Source organism: Calonectris borealis, chromosome 3 (genome assembly GCF_964195595.1).
Source record: "Calonectris borealis chromosome 3, bCalBor7.hap1.2, whole genome shotgun sequence".
Lineage (NCBI taxonomy): Eukaryota > Metazoa > Chordata > Aves > Procellariiformes > Procellariidae > Calonectris > Calonectris borealis.
Window position 1 is genome coordinate 61,821,960 of NC_134314.1, and position 20,407 is coordinate 61,842,366.

Consider the following 20,407-nt stretch of genomic DNA (forward strand, 5'->3'; position numbering starts at 1 on the left):
TTTCCTATGCTCCTGTTTGGTGTGTGCTGTGTATAAATTGACATGGCTCTTGTGACTTCAAACAAACGGAACTCTGACAATTTATACCCTTTCTTTCACTAAGCCTGAATCTGTTGATCAAGATGCAGTTTGGATTACACTGTCTGCTATATTTGTAATAGATCAAAAAAGAAATAAAACAGGACCTGACAGTTTTGTCACCAGAAATGAATTCTGTAGTTTGGCACCTGCATTTTACAATCCACTTAGCAATTCAATTTCTGTTTTGTTTTACAGTATTACTATTCTATAAAAGATATCTCTGTTGGAGGCATGTGTATATGTTCAGGCCATGCGAAGGCTTGTCCACTGGATCCAGCAACCAATGTATGTATTTTTCTTTCTTTTTTTTTTTTTCCCCCTCCACTGTCCCTTATTCGTAGGGTGGAACGTGAGAAAAAATCTTGATACTCCTCAGAGTTCTGTGAATTTATGTCTCTTCTTCACCTAGAAGAACAGTCAGAAGCAGTAGCAGAATGAAATAGTGCTGGCAACCAGAATAATAAACATTCATACAACGTCAATGGAGGCTTTCTCTGAAATGAAAGAATAGGTTTCAAATAATTCAGTCCATATTGAATGTTTCCTAGGAACAACAGAAATTTGGGTTACGTTATATAGCTGTAGAGATGAGCACTAACAGTCAGTCTTTCTTTTCCTTGTTGATATTAATCCAGGCGTTTCTTAAATGACTGTAAAGTATTTAATCAATACTCGCAAACAAATGATGGCTCTAGAATGGTGCATTTACTATGCAGGAAATATTAATTGAGTGATCAGTCAAGCTGGTCTAGAAAATCATGAGCTGTTTATAATTTCTTCCAACTTGTAGCTTTCTTTCTGCACCATTAATAAACACATAACCAATATAATTGGAATAGAGAAATATAACCTGTTACTCATGGTCTAAATCTATGCACACATTATCACTAATACAAAATTTCCAATCTACTAATATTACTAATGTGCCATAATGTGGGATCTCTTCATATACTATTCACTTAAGTAGGAGCTTTGTAGGACTTAACAGAAAATTTTGTTTGTGTATGACATTAAGCCATTGTGTAGGAACTGATAAAAAAAAAAAAAAACTGGAAGAAATCTTACAGAGACTGCATTTACAGTTCTAAGCAGTTTCCATGGATCCTTGTAAAAATTTTACAAACTCCTTGGTTTAATCCTTCTAAGCCTTTTCTGTGATGATGTGTATAGCGAGTGTTGAACTATTGTTTCAGATGGCCTTAGTTATCAAATTGCAGCATTGTCTCAGTGCCATCTGTTAAAATTGGGCCTACTTCAAAAAATAAGTGCTGTTATTGCGATTAATACATACATTCAGATAGTTTGGCTACTAAATAAGATAAAGGCATTTTGACAAGTCTGGTGTCTTGTTTTGCAGGATGACAAATATGTATTTGTTGTCTGACCAGTATAAAAAATACCGTAAGTGAAACAGCTCAAGCCATAAGAGATTTGGAGTATTTGGTTTAGCACTCCAGGAATACTCTTCAGACTGAGCGATACAAAAATAAGTGGGCTTTGGTTTATAAACATCATGACTGTAGTTCTTAGCACAATGAATCTTTCCCCTAGCATTACAAAGAATAAACTTGCTTGAATTTACTGCCTTGCTTTTCTGAAGCATTCCTCAACTTAACCTTGTTTTGCAAGATTTATGCTTTGTCCTGTAAGCCATAGAATTTCTCCAGGTTAGCTTGCTGCTTTGACCTTGAGTGGCTTCACAAGGACCACAGAGAATCCCCTCCACTGAATAACTATTGGGAAGGCAATTTTTGCTCCTCATTTCTCCAAACTACAGTTTATTTTATCTTTTCCAAGCTGTTTCTGTGGTTCAGAGAGTTTGGGTGTTCCCTACAGCAATATTTTCATGCTGGGACTAAGCTGGAACTAAGGTGATCTGCTGAGGAACTGAAAAGTGACTAAAGGCTGGTCCTGCTCTCATCTCTTACTAGTTTAAAAACTCCTGCTATCCCTCACATAGAATTAGTTATGCAGTTAGAAGGTTACATGATGAGTTGACTCATCCAGTAAAAAAAAAAATGCTAATGTCAAAAGAAAAGCCAATTTTTATTGGATCAGCCAACAGAACTGATTTCACTCTGCAGCTGCAGGATTGCTGCATCTAAGGGAAGGGTGGAGAATGGCTCACTCCTTCTAGTGTAAGCTAGCTATATCAGATCAGTTTTCCTGTAATGTGAAGCTGTATCTGAGGGCTACCAGCACTTCGGCTTATTTGCTGTATTGGGGAATTTTCATTCTCCCTTCCTCCTTTCTTCAGCCAGTTGGAATTAGATTCTCCCACATTCTTAGATTCTCCTTAGATTCTCTGGCCAACTATGTTCCTTTGCATCGTGGCTGTTTTCTTAAAATAGAGCTATAGAAGTTAAACACACTCTTTTGTCTCTCACTTGGTAGAATGCAGGACACATAAACGAATAAAAATGAATAAACAGAGGAATTACAGAGTATAGCCATTCTTAATGTTAATGTTTTCATAATTTGAACTGGAATGCAAATTATGTATATGGACAGATTCTTCAAATCATCCCATTGTGTAAATATTTGTTTTTCTTTCAAATTAGAAATCCGTCTGTCAGTGTGAGCATAACACATGCGGAGAGACATGTGATCGGTGTTGTCCTGGTTTCAATCAAAAGCCTTGGCATGCTGGCACTTTCCTGGTTAAGCACGAATGTGAACGTAAGTTGAAAGCGGTAGAGAAGAGAAGGTTTATTGCAACTGCTGGTGAAAACAGAAATCAGGTCCTACATGATTTTGCAATTAATTTTATTTCTAACCACATTCGTGTATGAATCAGTTGTTCACTTATTTAGACTGGCTCAAAAAAGTTAACAAAAAATTACTTGTAGAATCATGATTTTATTGAACTCAGAATATTTTAGTGTAACATGCTGATATTGGTGGAATACTGTATAAAAATCATTTTGACTTGTTTAATTTTTATAATTATGTTGGTTTGGTTTTATTAAAATAACAGGACTGTATCCTGATAAGTAACAAATCTTTTTTACAGATTTTGCATTATATTAATCTTTAACAGCATGATTTTTGTATAAATGCCACTTTTATATGTTGTAATGTTCAGCCTTGATGAAACAAAATATTTTTACATGATCAAAATGCAATTTGAGTTTCTGATTTTTTTAAGGGAAAAAACAATGTATCTAGTTTTCCAACATGGAATGAAAACATACCTTGAAATATCATCTTCCCACAGGGTGGGAATTTCATTTTCGGATTTACTGTAGTAAGGATAGTTATAATTGAACTTTAACATCTTACTTCCAAAGGTCACATACCACTTACATTTCTGAACATAATAAAATCTAGTGCTGCATTACATGTAAGTGTTTATTCAATTGTGGGATTGCAGCTATAGTTTTACCATGAGTGGTTAAAAATAAATAAAAAGAAACAGATATCCCCATATTAAAAGTAGTAATTGCTTATTAGTGTCCTGTAAACTTTGGTCACAGAAGTCTTTGTTTCAGTAGGGACTGTGTCTGTACTGGGAATGTATTCTGGAATGAAATCAGGGTACCTTTATTTTCATGTTTAATTTTTAAGAGACACTTCTTATGCCCTGTTCAGCCCTCAGTGAATTGTTGATACTTTCATGGTGGAAACAGTTTCCTGGGATCTGCTTCAGATGTGAGGAGAATGAACTCCCTATAATGTTGACGAGCTTTGAATTTCTCTCTATATGAAAATGAATCTTTCAATACCAGAGGGGAAGGGAGAGAGAGAGCTACCTCATTTTCACAGCAACAGATTATTGGATTAGCTCTCCTGCATGTGGACCTGAAGCCTAAGAGTTCAAATCTGAACTTCTAAAGAAGTTTCAAGATTGGGAATCTCTTTGCTCTGACACAATTCTTATATGCATATGTGCAAATCAAGTGTTTTTAGGATGTCTTTCAGCTTGGAAAATGGAAATTATTTTAATTTACTCGTACCATTCTGCTACTTTCCTTAGAATTCCTATTGTATTTTAAATTAGCTGATTCTTTCATGATCCATATGTGTGTGCAACCTCCAAAAGGTTTCTGGACTATCAATTTGAACAGAAAAAAAACCCTAAAACAAAACAGGAAGAACATAATTAGACTATATCTGTCAACTTCCATTCTCCCCCAGACAAAACATAGAGAAAAAAATACAATATACAGAATTCCAGGCTGTGTTTGTGATGGGACCACATTACTTTTCACAGCTGAAGTAGTAAATTAATGCTTGAATGTGCTGTCGGTTACAATGTATGCAGCACCAATTATAAAATGTTGAATGACTCTTTTCAATATCTTAGTAACAGTGTGGCATCTCCAGCGAGAAAGTGTCCCCTAACACAGTTCCTTTTCTTTTAGCATGCAACTGTCATGGGAAGACTGAGGAGTGTTACTATGATCAGGACGTTGCAGACAGAAATCAGAGTTTGAATGTCCATGGAGAATACATTGGGGGCGGAGTGTGTGTGAATTGTACAAGCCACACCGGTGGCATAAACTGCGAGACCTGCGTCGACGGTTACTTCAGACCTAAAGGGGTAAACGCTAGTTCTGTTGTCGCTTCACTGTAAAGCTCGATGTTCAAACCATCACTTCAGCATGGGGAGTTAAGTTATTAAAAAGAGATGGCACAGTTTGGACTGGCATTTTATGAAGGTTAACTTCTAATTCTGACAGTGTAGCGGTTGCTTTTCACAGCTGGAAATCTGTAAAGTTAACGCTCACAGAAATATGGAAGTGAATTGTGTTGATATGAAGGAATGCACCTGAGGTCAGGGCCTCCAGCTAGTATTTCAATTTAATTTGAAGGAGGATGTGTTCCTGTAAGCAGAACTCTTGCCTCAGTAATGAATTTCAAGATTTGTTATCAAAGATCAAAGAAATATTGCCATATTTGATATTGGAGAAAGAGAGTCTGTAATTTTTATTTTTTAAATGTAATGTAGAATTAATAACCACTGAAATTCTATAGTGTCTCATGAATGCCTTTCATTTTCAGTGCAGCAGGAATTGTTTTTCGTGTTTCATCATATAAGGCAGTATTTTCATCTAAGTTGAAGCTGTCAGAAGATGAATCTTGTATTAGATTGTATTGCCAATATGCGCTGTGCCTGTGCTTTAGATAGCTACACTATTAGTGTGTGCTTAAATTCCTGATATTTTATCTGTATAGTTTCCGTTTGGTAAATCATGGCCTTTAGTCTGATTGGGTTTCAATTCTCAAACACAAAAAACATCAGCAAATAACAATAATTACATTCTCCCTGATATGCTGGTTTTAGCCTTAGAGCTTGAGAAAAGGAGAACCGATCTCTTCAACAGCAGGGCACTCGATTTTTTCCTCTGAATCAGGTTATCATCCAACTAATAGGGATTTTATATATAGGTGTATGTATAGTGTATCTATAGTATGTGTATATACCTAGTTCATGGAGAACCTCTACTTTATATTCCCAGTGTGATATTAGACTAAGGTTTAAGTTTGGTTGAGGTAACCTTTTCAGGAACAAAAGGAAATTGTTCCATTGTCTAATGTTCACTTTTCTTCACTTACCCTTTTTGTTCAGTTACTGACTAACTAACTTCAGTTAGTTTTTTGAATCATGTTGACCAGAACAACCGAACTATTTGTCAATATTACTTTAGGTAGTGGATGCTTAAAATCTACTTCATTACATTTATTGATTTTAATTATACAAGGATCTGTTCTTATCTCTATACCTGTTTTTTTAGTTGAAAACATATTTGTATCTAAATCACTTACATGTTTCTAAATAAAAATCCAAAATCTAACTTTAATGCCTAGACTGCACAGGCAACCATGTAATTTTTGTTAAAGTGCAAGCTCCCTACACAGAAGTTGTTCTCTCCTACTTTTTGTTTAAGAAGTAAATAAAAGTTTCCAATTAATAAAGATAAGATTTGTTTTGTAATCGCTTTGTTTTTATAGGTATTGCCAGATAGCCCAGATCCATGCCAGCCATGTTCCTGTGATCCAAATGGGTCTTTACATGATACCTGTGTCAAAGACGAGACGCATACAGAAGGAGGTAAGATCCCTTAAAGATAGTGATGTTAAAGCTTAAGGTCAGCAATGGTCAAAGAAAAGCTGAAACACATTTCTGATATATCTTTAAAAAAAAAAATCACTTTTTACTCATGTGAACAATAATCCACCTGCATTCTTAAGATACTTCCCTTTGGAAACTCAGATTTTATATTGCCAAATTTGCTAAGGCTTTTTTCAGATTCATGACTTGCAAACTTGGGTACGTTTGGAAGACTATTCCCCATGGAATTTTGATTTTAAAGAGTTTTCTTCTTCTACAGCAGAGATTAAAACTAGTGCAACCATAATGTTTTAATCTCTTTTCCTTTTTAAGCATATTTTCATTTGAAACCTAGGAAAAATCTGTTTGAAAGGTGTGATATTTATGTGCCATCTATATTATTAATGTAGGATTGCAAGCTGTTTACCATAGCCCTGTAAAAGCTATCTTCAAATAGAAAATAAACTGCTTCCTTGTGCTTTGGAAACAATGGATTGCCATATTTTTCTGGTTATTTTGTTGACAAACTTCTGAAAATAGTCAAGGAAGTATTGAGTACAAAACCCAAGGTCAGTTCTTAAGAGGTGTTTTAATTGGCCTAATTACAGTCTATTGACAAGAGCTGTTGTAGCAATCTCTTTTGAAATAGAGATCAATGAAACATAAAAGCAGCATAGCAGAGATGCAAATACAGCACCCAGAGGTGTAAAATCTACTGTAACAACCATGTACTGATTATATCAGTTCAATAAAATGGTACTGATTACTGTCACAGTGGTATATATGGAGGGTTGACCTTGGCCAGCTGCAACTGCCCACCCAGCCGCTCTCTCACAGCCCTTCTCAGCAGGACAGGGGGAGAAAATTAGATGAAACAGCTCACGGATCAAGGTAAAGACAGGAGATTGCTTACCAATTACTGCCATGGGCAAAACAGACTCAACTTGGGGAAAATTAATTTAACTTATTGCCAGTGTAAATAGATCCAGATAGTGATAAACAAAGAGGAAAATTTAAAAAACGCCTTCCCCCCCCACCTCCTTTTTTGTCTTTTCCCCAGGCTCAACCTCCCTCCATCATTCCCAACTCCTCTACCTCCTCCTCGCCTACTGCAGGTGTGGCAGGGGGATGGGGAGTGGAGGCTGTGGTCATAACGGTTCCTCTCTGACACGCCTTTCTCCTCACACTTTTCCCCAGCTCCAGCATGGGTCCTTCCCACGGGCTGCCATCCTTTAGGAGAAAAATCTGCTCCACCATGGGTGTTCTTTCAGGAAATATCTACCCGGTCCTTCATGGGGTCCTCCATGGTGTGCAGTGTGGATATCTGCTCCACCATGGTCTCCTCCAGAGGTGGAGGGGAATCTCTGCCTCCTCTCCCTCCGTCTCCTCTGACCTTCTCTGACCCATCTGGCTGCGGGCCTCAGCCGTGCCCTGCAGTGGGTCCGTTGGAGCCGGCTGGAACCGGCTGTGTCCGGCACGGGGCAGCGCCGGCCTCTCCTCACAGAGGCCGCCCTGCAGCCCCCCGCTGCCAGCGCCTGGGCGCCTGCACCCGGTACAGTGTATCACAGGGACTGGTAGGAGAGACAGTAGAAGCAGAAGAGAGGATGAATCCCAAAGCTGGAAAATACAGAGCAAGACTGTGCGATGCCTGTCCCAAACCCGTGGGTGAGAGTGTACAGGTTACAGATGACAGACTTAATACAACAAAGAAACCTCTCATACTATTAAACAGGACAACTTTTATTCAAACATTTGCCGCTACTGACATTCAGTGCTTTTGTAAAATACTGAGACTATGATTTTGAGATGGAAGAACGATTAATTCAAAGAAATGCAATGTCCCAGTTGCGTGTTAAGCAGCTGCTCAGTCTCTCGGTTCCTACCTGTTACTGCTGCAGTCTTTCTTTTCACACCTTCCGTGCTGGCCACTGGTGCGGATCATTCTCCAGGGGCCTGGCAGCTGAACGGCAGTTATAATAGGCTGTCAGCTCTTTTCTCATCGGAAGAGGGAAGCAAAAAGATAAAGACATTTTTCTGTCTTGTTTGGTTGTCAGTGATAGTGTCATTAGGAGCTCTCATAATGTCTTTTTCTTGCCTCTGAGTATTCAACAGATCTAAACCATCTCATAGTTGCTTTCCAAATCTGCTTACGCTTTCTGAATCTGACTGGGTGGTACTGTGCTTTAACACCTTGCTTCCTGTATCTCCTTCTGCCTTTTTAATCCTCTGATCTTCTTTCTGGTAAATTCTTCTCTTGCCTCTTTTCTGGACCTCTCTAGGAAGAGAATAAAGCTCCTGTTTGGACCCTTCCTGTCCTTTCTTGCTTTTTCTCTATTGTCTCCATCCATCTAATCTAAAGATTGTTAACTGTGTCTTTCTAATAAATCAAGAAATGTGTCATGCCACCATCTTGAAGGTAACATATCCAAAATTGGATTCTCTCTCTCTGTTTTGCCTCTTTTTACTTCTATTGGCAAGCGGCCAGGCCTGCTCATCTAGCCCCAGGCATTCAAACAAGTTTCATATCTCAGCAGTTCCTTCAGTCCCGAGAACCAGAGACTTCTTTTCTTCTCTTCACAAAATTAAAACTCTCATCATTTTCTGTCTTGACTGTAACCAGCTTCTCCTGATCTTCCTGAAACTTAATTCATTCGGCTGCAATTGGTTAGAGGCCTGTTGATTTTGAGCACATTAGAGTATTCTTAATCTCTGTTGTATCTGCTGTTTGTAACACATAAAGTAATTTTTTCCTTTATTGCTTTTTAAACCCATTGATGTCTGCTCTTTCCAACTTACTGTGGAGGTTATTCTGTGTGTTTAAACTTCTTCTCATATATGGCAAGCGCAACAATTGTTATTTAGGTAACAGTCATCACATACAGAATTCCCTTCCCAAAGTAGTCCATGCATTTGTTCCTGAAACCAGTTGTCTGTGTTCTGCCCAGTCCTGGGAGTCCAGTGAGAAATGGACAGTTTGCACTGTCTAGACAGTGACCAGAGGACAATTCTGATATTTATCTTATTTTATTTACCTATTTTAAGACCACAAGAAGAAAAATAAATCAGCTCTACACATAACTGGACTTTGTAGCTATTCTGCCTACAATGGTCCTGTTCTTTGCTCCTTGTTCTTTCTGTTTATTTGCTTTTCTTCTTCTTGTACTAAATAAGATTCCAACACATTAGGAAAACTGTTTACTTCTTGCACATTATCTTTGATTATAGTGTTTGGACCAGTGGGCCAGATTTGTGACTGTAACATCTTATTCAACAGAAGAGACACAATAATGCTAGTTGAAAGAAAAAGCCTTTTTAATATTTCTTTTAAGGAAAGATTTTTGTGGGAATGGAAGAGGTTGTGTTAGAATCAAGAGCAGGTCTGGATATAATTTTTAGCCTAAAACTATCCTGAAAGCAGATCACTTTCTACCTTTTTTTTTCCTCAAATTTATATTCAACACCCTGATAAAATTCTTTTTACTGTACACTGGGCAGCAGTTGGTTTTGAAGCACTGGGGAGACTTCATAAAGGAAAGGCTGGAAAGCATGATCTGTCTGCAGGAATCTATCTATTCACCTGTGAACCAGAATGAATACACACTGGCTAGGTTGAAATACATCTCAGAGTTTGCTGGCTGGTTGTTTAAGGATAAATTGTTTGCCTGGTGTAAGATGGGAATACGCTTCTTAAATGTGTGGTAAGCAAATGAGTCGGGAAGATTAAAAACGTTAAACTAAGATGGAAATATGATAATAAGGAAAATCACTCGGGATATAAAGTCACCGTGAACAGTTCTCAAGGAAAATAAAGCTGGAGGCTGTACATTCTCCGTGTGCTTGAATACTGTAGGTAAGCAACAATTAAAATGGAAAATTGTAGCAAACACCATAATAACTGGTACATTGAAGAAGTGCAACAAGAGGATTTTACATGACTGCATCCTGTAATCATCATCAGATTTCGGTAGATAAGAGAAGGGCATGAAGGAGTCGCTTTATAATTGACCAGGCATTGTTTCAGGAGAAAAAGAAGTATTTTTGTACATTAAGCATGTATAATTTCTATTTTGATCAGCCCAGTATAACTTTGTCCTCACATGTTTCACTCGGCATTCTGAAATGAAATATTATTATTCTGGCTTGTATAGTGTATTTTTCATTTTGAATCTTCAAGAATGCTTTTCAAATATTTTCATAGCAATGTTATGATATGTTCATGAGCATTATAGAAAAGATAGAGCCAGAAACTTATAATAAATCATAGTATGTCTGCAAACTGTGGTATTGATAAAATAAACTGATGAAAATGTCTCTAGGTTTTGTAACTGAAAGGCAATAATTTTAAAACTGAACTTGTCCACCTATGTCCGATCCATCCTAATAATAGGTAAACTTGACCATCACTGATATTGTGATCACTTGCAATTGTCTGTACAGAAGCGAAGGTGGAACCTATACATTCAGAACTACTCTGTACTCCAGTAATTAGGCTTTCTCAGTGAATCAGTACTTGTTTCAAGCTGTAGTGGCTAGATTTTAACAAATAGACATTTTACTTGGCTTTTAAGCACCTGTAAGAGTTGTGAGGTTTGGAAACTGGCAGAGTTTTGTGACTCAGTCTTCACTGCATGCTATCATGCAATGAAGTTTTTTCCCTATTGCCTCTTTCTGTATAATATAAACCTGATGACAGATGTTTATTTTTGCTGAAAAACTTTCTCAGACATTGTAGGATAAATAAGGTCCAGACATCTTGATCTTTATTCAGGCTTCATAGAACTTTGCTCCGCAAGCAGTCCCACTGACTTCCATGAGATAATTTTTGGAATTTATACACTGTTGAACAGGAGTGAAAATGGCAGAGGCCAGTCCTGGGATTGCAGGTTTTTTCAAGGGTCTAGTGCGTGCTTTTGCATGCATTTATTTTTGTGCAATTTTGAAAGACTGGTAGGCTGGGAAAAAACTGACAAAACTCGTATTTCAAGGTGACTCATCCTCTCGGATGAACTTTCAAAGCCTTTGTACACTCAAAGATAGGACAGAAACTGATAATATTCAGGTAGAAAACAGGGAATAACAGCTTCAACAAATAAAGCCCCATTCAAACAAGGCCTGTGAAGTAATAGACCAAAAGCAAAAGATGTGCTTCTGCTGAAATGTTAGTTCATTACAACAAAAACAAAAGACAGACCTGAAACATCTGCCCTAAATAGAAATGTAATTAGGCTGTTGACATAATATGCACTACATATGCACTACCGAAGCCTGGTCATAGATAACCAGTGGGACACTACAGGAATTTACATATTGTATAATACAATGAGAGCCTAGATCTTGCAAGTGCTCTAAATGAAAGAAGGCATTGAGCCAAATAAAATATACAGACTAACCATATCAACAAGCATAAGAGCTGGAAGAATATATTACAGTTATTAGTCTCTACGCCTTCCTCTCTCTGTTGTGGAGTGTGAGGTCTCTTGATAAATGGTAGGCTGAAGGTTATCCACTACTCTGTATACTGCATAAGAAAGGGCATTGCTGGGCTGGGCTCCATGGGGTGACAGCGGTGTTTCCAATTCTGGTCTCTCTTCCTTAACTACAGAGAAAAGAAAGAGCAGGAGAAGGGAAGGTTCTTGATGGGGAACTAAAAAAATGGACTAACTGGGCAGTGGAGGAGAGACTATAGCTTTAAATGAGTATGTGGGAGTTGTTCCATACTGTCATGGTTTAACCCCAGCCGGCCACTGAGCACCACTGCAGCCGCTCACTTACCCCCCCGCCGGGTGGGATGGGGGAGAGAATCAGAAGGGTAAAAGTGAGAAAAACTCGTGGGTTGAGATAAAGACAGTTTAATAGGGAAAACAAAAGCCGCGCACGCAAGCAAAGCAAAACAAGGAATTCATTCACTACTTCCATCGGCAGGCAGGTGTTCAGCCATCGCCAGGAAAGCAGGGCTCCATCACGCATAACGGTTACTTGGAAAGACAAAAGCCATCACTCCGAACGCCCCCCCTTCTTCTTCTTCATCCAGCCTTATATGCTGAGCATGACGTCATATGATATGGAATAGCCCATTGGCCAGCTGGGCCAGCCGTCCTGGCCAAGCTCCCTCTCAGCCCCCTGCACATCTGGCAGGGCATGGGAAGATGAAAAGTCCTTGACTAGTGTAAACATTACCTAGCAACAACCAAAACATCAGTGTGTCATCAACGTTATTCTCATACTACATCCAAAACACAGCACTATACCGGTTAATAGGAAGAAAATCAACTCCATCCCAGCCAAAACCAGGACACATACCGAGACATTTAACTGAATTTGAGTTTGCTGAGACTTAACTCGTGAGACCTAAGGAGGAGTTGTTGAAACTGTCAAGTAAGACTGGCTCACTTCTAAAGACTTAGACTTGCCTCTGTCTTTTACTGCTGAACCCTGGTGTATAGCAGGGTATTTTCATCTGGAAGGAACAGAAGTTTCTCTCGTAAGACAAGATTGTCCAGCTAGGATGCATTGACCCAGATTACAAAAGAGCCTGAGGCCTCCTGTGCTGTGGGGCCTCATCAGTGGCTAGCTGAGAGGAGGGTAACTCAGAAATTTGAGAATCAGCTGGGCCACAGGCATCAAAACCCATGGAGAACATGGGTTCAAGGTAGTAAGTAACAGAAATTTCATGCACTGAAATTCTGTACATAATTAGGACAGATCAAGAAGGTGAGAGTCAATATGATGTACTACAGGAGATCAAATAGGCTGCAAGGTTAGAGAAGACAGATTGAATTAATCTCTGTATACATTAACAGATAATATCATTTAAAACTCCTGTAGGTGACTGCTTCTTCAAAGAGCTAGTTAGAGAAACCACAAAAAGAGAAGCACCTCTGGATTTATGCATGAGGAACTGGTTTAAAACTCTGCTGTTGAACGGAAGTCAAATTCAACATTCTTGTAGGAATGAGAAGGCCTCCGTAAAAAACAACTTAATCTAAACAAGGAAACCTTTAAAAAGAAAATGAAAATGAACAATCCGAGATTGCTCATGGCAAGCATAGGGTTTATAGACTATATTAGACCTTCAGAGAAGATGCATTCCTCTAGTTCAAAATGATTCAAGCAATGCAATTAAGCTAGAAAAAAAATCTATTTAAACAATAAAAAAGAAGCTCCCTGAAAAAGCAGAAGTTATATCCAATTGAGGATAATAGAAAAGGACATAAATTGTCACAGATTCTGGAAAGTCATACTCTTAATAACACATGCACATATTTTAAGGAATAATTTGCTAAATGCTTAAATGTTGCTAAGAAGTACTTCTTCAGATACATCAGAATAAAAAAGACTGCTAGAGATTCAAATTCAGTAAGAGTTAAATATAATTAAGGTGTAATCAATGGCTGTAATGGGATCCAGCCACTCTCCATCATTTACCAGCAGTCCTGGTTAACAGGGGAGGTCCCGGACGACTGGAGGCTTGCCAATGTGACGCCCATCTACAAGAAGGGCCGGAAGGAGGATCCGGGGAACTACAGGCCTGTCAGCCTGACCTCGGTGCCAGGGAAGATTATGGAGTGGTTCGTCTTGAGGGCGCTCACAAGGCACGTGCGGGACAACCAGGGGATCAGGCCCAGCCAGCACGGGTTCATGGAAGGCAGGTCCTGCTTGACCAACCTGATCTCTTTCTATGACCAAGTGACCCACCTAGTGGATGAGGGAAAGGCTGTGGATGTGGTCTACCTGGACTTTGGTAAAACCTTTGACATTGTCTCCTACAGCATTCTGCTAGAGAAGCTGGCGGCTCATGGCTTAGACAGGTACACTCTTTGCTGGGTAAAGAACTGGCTGGACAGCCGAGCCCAGAGAGTTGTGGTGAACGGAGTTAAATCCAGTTGGCGGCAGGTCACGAGCAGTGTTCCCCAGGGCTCAGTTTTGGGGCCAGTCTTGTTCAATATCTTTATCAATGATCTAGACGAGGGGATCGAGTGCTCCCTCAGTAAGTTTGCAGATGACACCAAGTTGGGCGGGAGTGTTGATTTGCTGGAGGGTTCTCTGGAAGGCTCTGCAGAGGTACCTGGACAGGCTGGATCGATGGGCTGAGGCCAACTGTACGAGGTTCAACAAGGCCAAGTGCCGGGTCCTGCAACGCTACAGGCTTGGGGAAGAGTGGCTGGAAAGCTGCCTGGTGGAAAAGGACCTGGAGGTGCTGGTTGACAGCCAGCTGAACATGAGCCAGCAGTGTGCCCAGGTGGCCAAGAAGGCTAATGGCATCCTGGCCTGTATCAGAAATAGTGTGGCCAGCAGGAGTAGGGAGGTGATCGTGCCCCTGTACTCGGCACTGGTGAGGCCGCACCTCGAATCCTGTGTTCAGTTTTGGGCCCCTCACTACAAGAAGGACATTGAGTTGCTCGAGCATGTCCAGAGAAGGGCAACGAAGCTGGTGAAGGGCCTGGAGCACAAGTCTTATGAGGAGCGGCTGAGGGAACTGGGATTGTTTAGCCTGGAGTAGAGGAGCCTGAGGGGAGATGTCATCGCCCTCTACAACTACCTGAAAAGAGGTTGTAGTGAGGTGGGTGTTGGTCTCTTCTCCCAAGTAACAAGCGATAGGACGAGAGGAAATGGCCTCAAGTTGCACCAAGGGAGGTTTAGGCTGGACATTAGGAGAAATTTCTTTACTGAAAGAGTGGTCAGGCCTTGGAACAGGCTGCCCAGGGAAGTGGCGGAGTCACCATCCCTGGAGGTATTTAAAAGACGTGTAGATGAGGCGCTTAGGGAGATGGTGTAGTGGGCATGATGGTGTTGGGCTGTCAGTTGGACTCGATGATCTTAGAGGTCTTTTCCAACCTTAATGATTCTATGATTCTAAGTTATAACCGGAGATCTCAAGAAAGTAAAGGACACAGCAGAAAAGCTAGATTCTTTGTATCAGTGAAGAGAAGAGCTCAGGGAATTTCTCACTTGGGAGTCTTTCTTCATGGGGACAAGTCAGAACAACTGTCTCAGACAGAAGTGTCAGGTTTAGAGCAAGCTGATAAATGAAGAATAAAAATTCATCAGGCATATATCGTATTTATCCATGGCTTCTAGGTGTGGTTGAAAATGGAGGTGCTTGAAGTATTAAATATTGTTTATAATACTTTTAAAAACTAACATTAATATTACAGAAATATAAACTGTTTATTGAATTTGTAAAAGAAAGGCAGAGGGTTCTAGGAAACTAAAATCAGAAGGTCTGTTTTCTGTACCAAGCAAATCAGTAAAACTACAATAAATTATTTATACCATTTCTGAACTGTGGCAAAAATGGGTAAAACTCAAGATCATTTTTTTTGTAGAAGACAGTGTGCCTTATGAATCTGTTTGAAGGATTCAATGAACATGTGAACAAAGGCTCATTTGATTAATATTGTATTTTGATTTTCAAAAGGTTTTGACAAGATCCTTCACTAAAGACCATGAAAGGAAGTGTAATAGAATAAGGAGGAAAGGTTCTTTCATGGATTAGTACTTGGTTAAAAGAATAAATGGACCATTTTCCCAGTGATTATCAATATGAACTGTTGAAAATATTCATATTTAACCTGGAAAAGGGATGAGTAGGAAGGTGACAAAGTTAGCAAGTACAAAATCTTTCAGCATAGAAAAATGAAAGAACTGGAAAATGTTCAGAAAGGTGTCAAGATAGTCAGTGGCTGGGTAGTAAAACAACTGATGAATTTCTGTAGCAGTTAAAGGAAAAGTAGAACACAGAGAAAAGTAGTTCTACTTGTACATTGATTACAGTGATTTCTGAATTAGGCGCTAATAGTTGTGGAACAGCTCTTGTTACCTTGGACTGTGCCCTGGAGGTATCAGCTCAGTGCTGGCTCATAAGTAGTCAAAAAGGTCAACAGAGCCTTAGGAAATATTACTGATGTTTAAAAAATAAAACTGGAAAAATCATCAAACCATTTATAGGTCCACACGATGCACTCCCTTCTCCTTAAATAATTTATTTTTAAATAAACAGTGCAGAGAAGGGACAATAGAGATTTTCAGCCATTCAAAGCAGTTTCTGCGTAAAGAGATATTAAATAGGCTTAGGTGTTTTGGCATATAAAATAAAAATGTCATGTGGGGTACGATAGAGGTATATTGAAATCACAGATGACATGGAGAAAGTGTGTAGGGAATGGTTACTTGCTGTTTTCTATGGTATGAGAATTAGAGGGCAATAAATACAGATTTAATACACATCAAGTGTTTTCTTTCACACTACATGTGGCTAAATGTAGAACTTACTGCTAGGGAACTTTATGGATTCTGAAAGTAAAAGTATGTTCAGTGAAAAGTATGTGATTAGGTGAATTAATGGAAGAGAAGTTTTTCAGGGACTGTTAGATGCACGGAGGTAGGGCTAAGTTTCAGTTTAGAAGATCTCTAATATGCGGATTTCTGGAAGCTCAGAATTCAAATCACTATACACTTGCTCTGTTCTTACATGCTTTATTCTAGCCTCTCTGAGACAGGATACTGAGTTAAATAGACATACAGTCCGACGCACAGTAAATGCCCTTATGTTATACCTACCAAAGTGTTAACACACATATCTGATGATAATAATAATAACGATAAATCAAATATGTCTCATGTTTTCTCCCTCTTTCCATAGATATGTTGCCTGGTTTCTGTCACTGCAAGACTGGCTATGCAGGAGAGAGCTGCAATAGATGTGCCTTGGGTTATATGGGATATCCTGAGTGCCTGCCCTGCAACTGCTCACTGAAAGGCAGTGTGAATGTTGACCCTTGCATAGGTCCCTGCATCTGCAAGGTATGGATTCAAATTCTTCTGAGCCATAGAAAGATACCAATGATATTGAAAGATTGCAATTAATGGTCTTCTATCATACAATAGCGTTCCACTGTGCTACCTAGCTGTGTTAGTATCTATGTTAGTCACTTCTCATAGAACACTTGTTCTTGGTCCTGTAAAGGTTTACATTGTCTTGTGTCATCTCACTACTCACGGTAATAGCATAGGTACCTAGGACCCTGCTGCCAGTCAGCAAGTCCTTAGAAATCCGTAATGAGGAGATACTTACGAAGCCTGTGAATCATTTGTTTCAAACTTGCTTCCTCATCTACTCAGAAATAATATGTTTAAAGTATTGTGGGCTCTAAAACTAACCTGTAATATGACTTCAAAAGAGAAAATGAGGTGAACTGATGATGTATTAAAACAAACAAAAAATTTGCCTTTTAGGAATTGTCATTAGGGATATAATCCTCTTCTCTTGCTAACTTCCTAAACGAGAGCATTTTTTCCTGTCTTAGGATGGTTGTTTAGTAATCTCTAACATTTTTTTTTTAAAAAAATCCATCCTTTCTGTAGGATGAATCTCTTAATTTCTAGGAAGAAAATTTAAGAATGATTTTCCCTGTTTGCCTTCATGTACCTCCAGCATATTATATACCGATATTATGTTGAAATAAAAAACTTCTAAAAACACATGCATCCACTTCTTATAATACACCTTGTTACCAGAAATGCTTTGGAAATGGTGGTGCTCTCTAAGTCACAGTTTAGTAAGTGTCCATGAATAGGCCCAAAGGACAATTTACTGTACTGTGGGTCAATTTTTCTGTGTCGTACTTGTGGGAGTTTCCTTCCAGCATTTAATTAACAGAATTAGTCACAAATGTGGATATAAAAATACTTACATTGCATTCTTAAATACAAGAATGTACAAAAAATACTTCAGTCTATCAGCTCATGCTACATACACACATAAAGCTCTGGTGTAACAGCTGAGTAGCACTGAAATCTACTCAGAGAATTAACCTTATCCTCACTTTATGTAACAGTCACATGCTGTCTGTCTGAAATAAAATCTATCCATATCACAGTTCTAATTCCTTAGCTGTCAAGTCTAGAAGATCAGAAAAGAGGCGCTTTTGCTATATTCTGACTTGAAAGGGAGCTTTGATGAAGGTGTCATAACCACTGCTGAATGATTCTTACTATTGTGACATTATTTGTGTAATGCCAAACTGACCTGTTAGTACAATCAGACCAAAATGAACAAATATGGAATAGAGATAATTGTTCCTATCCTAGAGAGTCCACACTGTATACACTTCTTCCTTGATGTTCATCCTTTGTTTCCTTTCTGCTCCTCTAATCCCTTTTTAAGTGCTTGTGGGAGAAAAATGATACTCTTTGCAGATAGCTGAGATACAGATACATACATATTTGTTTTCACTAGCAATCTTCAAATTCAAATCAAAGCAGACTATGGTCAAAGGGACACTGAAATCATCAGATTAGTTATGCTCCATATGAAGAATAAATTGGGATGTCAGGACAAGTTAATAGCAGGTCTTAGGAAAAATGCTTCCCTTCTTTTAATCACATCTTTCAATTACATATGATAAGCTCTAAATTTACTAAAGATCGTTTTCTTGTAAAGGAAATTGACTTCTGAAAAACGGTTCTAACTGTAAGCAGCAAAATGCAACAAAGTGGGCATTAGATTGTTATCTTTACCACATTAGCCAGAGTAAACTAAAGTACAGAAAGGTGAGGGACAAGTATAAATGCCTGTTTTATCACTAGTTATCTCAGAGACCTTTGTGAAGATACATGGCCAAAGTCTAATTTTTGCATAATTTTAAACTGGACTGTACACAGTATTCAGAAATAAATGAGCCTGTAGAAACGTTGCTTCATTGGCTGAAGGATAGGCTAAGATCTCCTTTCCAACTTCGAGTTTTATATATCTATTATCCACTGAATTTGCTGCCTACTCAATAGAATTATATAGAATTACATATATTATGATGACATGCTTGTCACTGCAGAGTAGGACAACTTTTCATTTAAACACATAGTTTTGCTTTGCAGCTCTCTTGTTTTATTTTACCCTTCCCACTTTGCACACACTAAGCCCGTCAGCAAGGTCTGAAACTTTTGGGACCAGCATTCATAATTCTCATTAGTAGAATTGTGTGTGAGAGCATTTGGGTATCTGTGAGTTCCCAATTGTTACCCACATCATTTTTCATATGAAGCATGAGTAGCTGGATGATTTCAGCATACCTATGGCAATAATATGGATTGATTAATCCTGAGATTGCTGGTGAAAATGTAAAAATACCATTCTTTAAATTAATGAGATGTTGAAGTTAAAAGTAATTGACTGACAGCCTTGAGTTGTATTAAAGAAATTTTTGCTTTGTTGAACAGTCTATATGATGTTGTTGAATGGTAGCATAGATACAGCACAGCAATAGACATAGAGCAAAGATATTTTGCTACACATGTTGTTACTGTATAATTAGTGGTGAAAACCTATTTACATTTTCATTTCATCTCCTTCATCTGTCCTTACCCCTTCCCCTTCATTGTCCCTATTTTCTCTTAACCCATGTGTGCTATCCTTTCTCCCCGTACCTCCGCATGCTTTGCCCTGCTTTTTCCATCTTTGCTAGATCTTAACCAGGAGGCTTTTGGTGAACTTACTTCAGAGCTGTGTATTTCAAGCAATCATAGACTACACAGCATGAGCAGGCTTTTTATGATGTGTTCATTCTCTGCTGACGTGGAGCCAACAATTTGGTCCTGTGTGCATACCATAGAGCACTGTCTCCTGGATTAAAGAGACTGTATATAACACTTTTGAAAGGGAAAGAATTTTCTGGGTTATCTTGGGAAAAATACTGAATTACTAAGCCAGCACCATAGCGTGAGCCTTTTGCAACATACTCCTTGTAGAAAAGCTAGCTTTATCTTTGCCTATAGGACAAATTGATTTATTGTGTAAGTTAGCAGGACTTAATGCACAACATAAGCTTTCTCTGAAAAATGTAATTACCAAATGCTAAGTTTAGAATTCTTCATGTATGTTTAGTGCCTGACTTTCTGCAGGGGAAGAATTTGCAGACTCCATGTAGTTATGGAAAGAAGAAATGCAGCCCTTTTAACACTGGGAGTTAGCCTGAATTCAGCTATTGATAGACCTCTGAAAAACTGATAAGCTGAATGACTGGTACAACTAATACTATGTATACCTGTGGTTTGCATCAATTGGGCATTTATGGAACTTAGCAGCCTACAAACTACAGTTGTTGAGGCTGTAATATTGTGTCCCATATTTCCTTCCCCTCTGACACTCTTAAGTGTAAAGGAGATAAATTAGATTATTCCCTGAAATCAGCTCTGTGTATTCATGTAGAAGAAAAATTAAAAATCCTATAATATCCAAATTCTGTGTTCAGTTACTTATGTGTTGCCGTAGTA

The 20,407-nt window shown here is 38.7% G+C and overlaps 1 protein-coding gene across 1 annotated transcript in view; it reads left to right on the plus strand.

Annotated features, from left to right (window-relative positions):
* The window catches only part of LAMA2 (laminin subunit alpha 2), a 397,684-nt gene that overhangs the window by 158,106 nt on the left and 219,171 nt on the right, over positions 1-20,407 (plus strand). Inside the window, exons 6-10 of the mRNA XM_075144626.1 lie at positions 277-366; positions 2,643-2,760; positions 4,446-4,624; positions 6,037-6,136; positions 16,779-16,939. Coding sequence (XP_075000727.1) covers positions 277-366; positions 2,643-2,760; positions 4,446-4,624; positions 6,037-6,136; positions 16,779-16,939 — 648 coding nt within the window. The remainder of the gene's footprint in view (positions 1-276; positions 367-2,642; positions 2,761-4,445; positions 4,625-6,036; positions 6,137-16,778; positions 16,940-20,407) is intronic.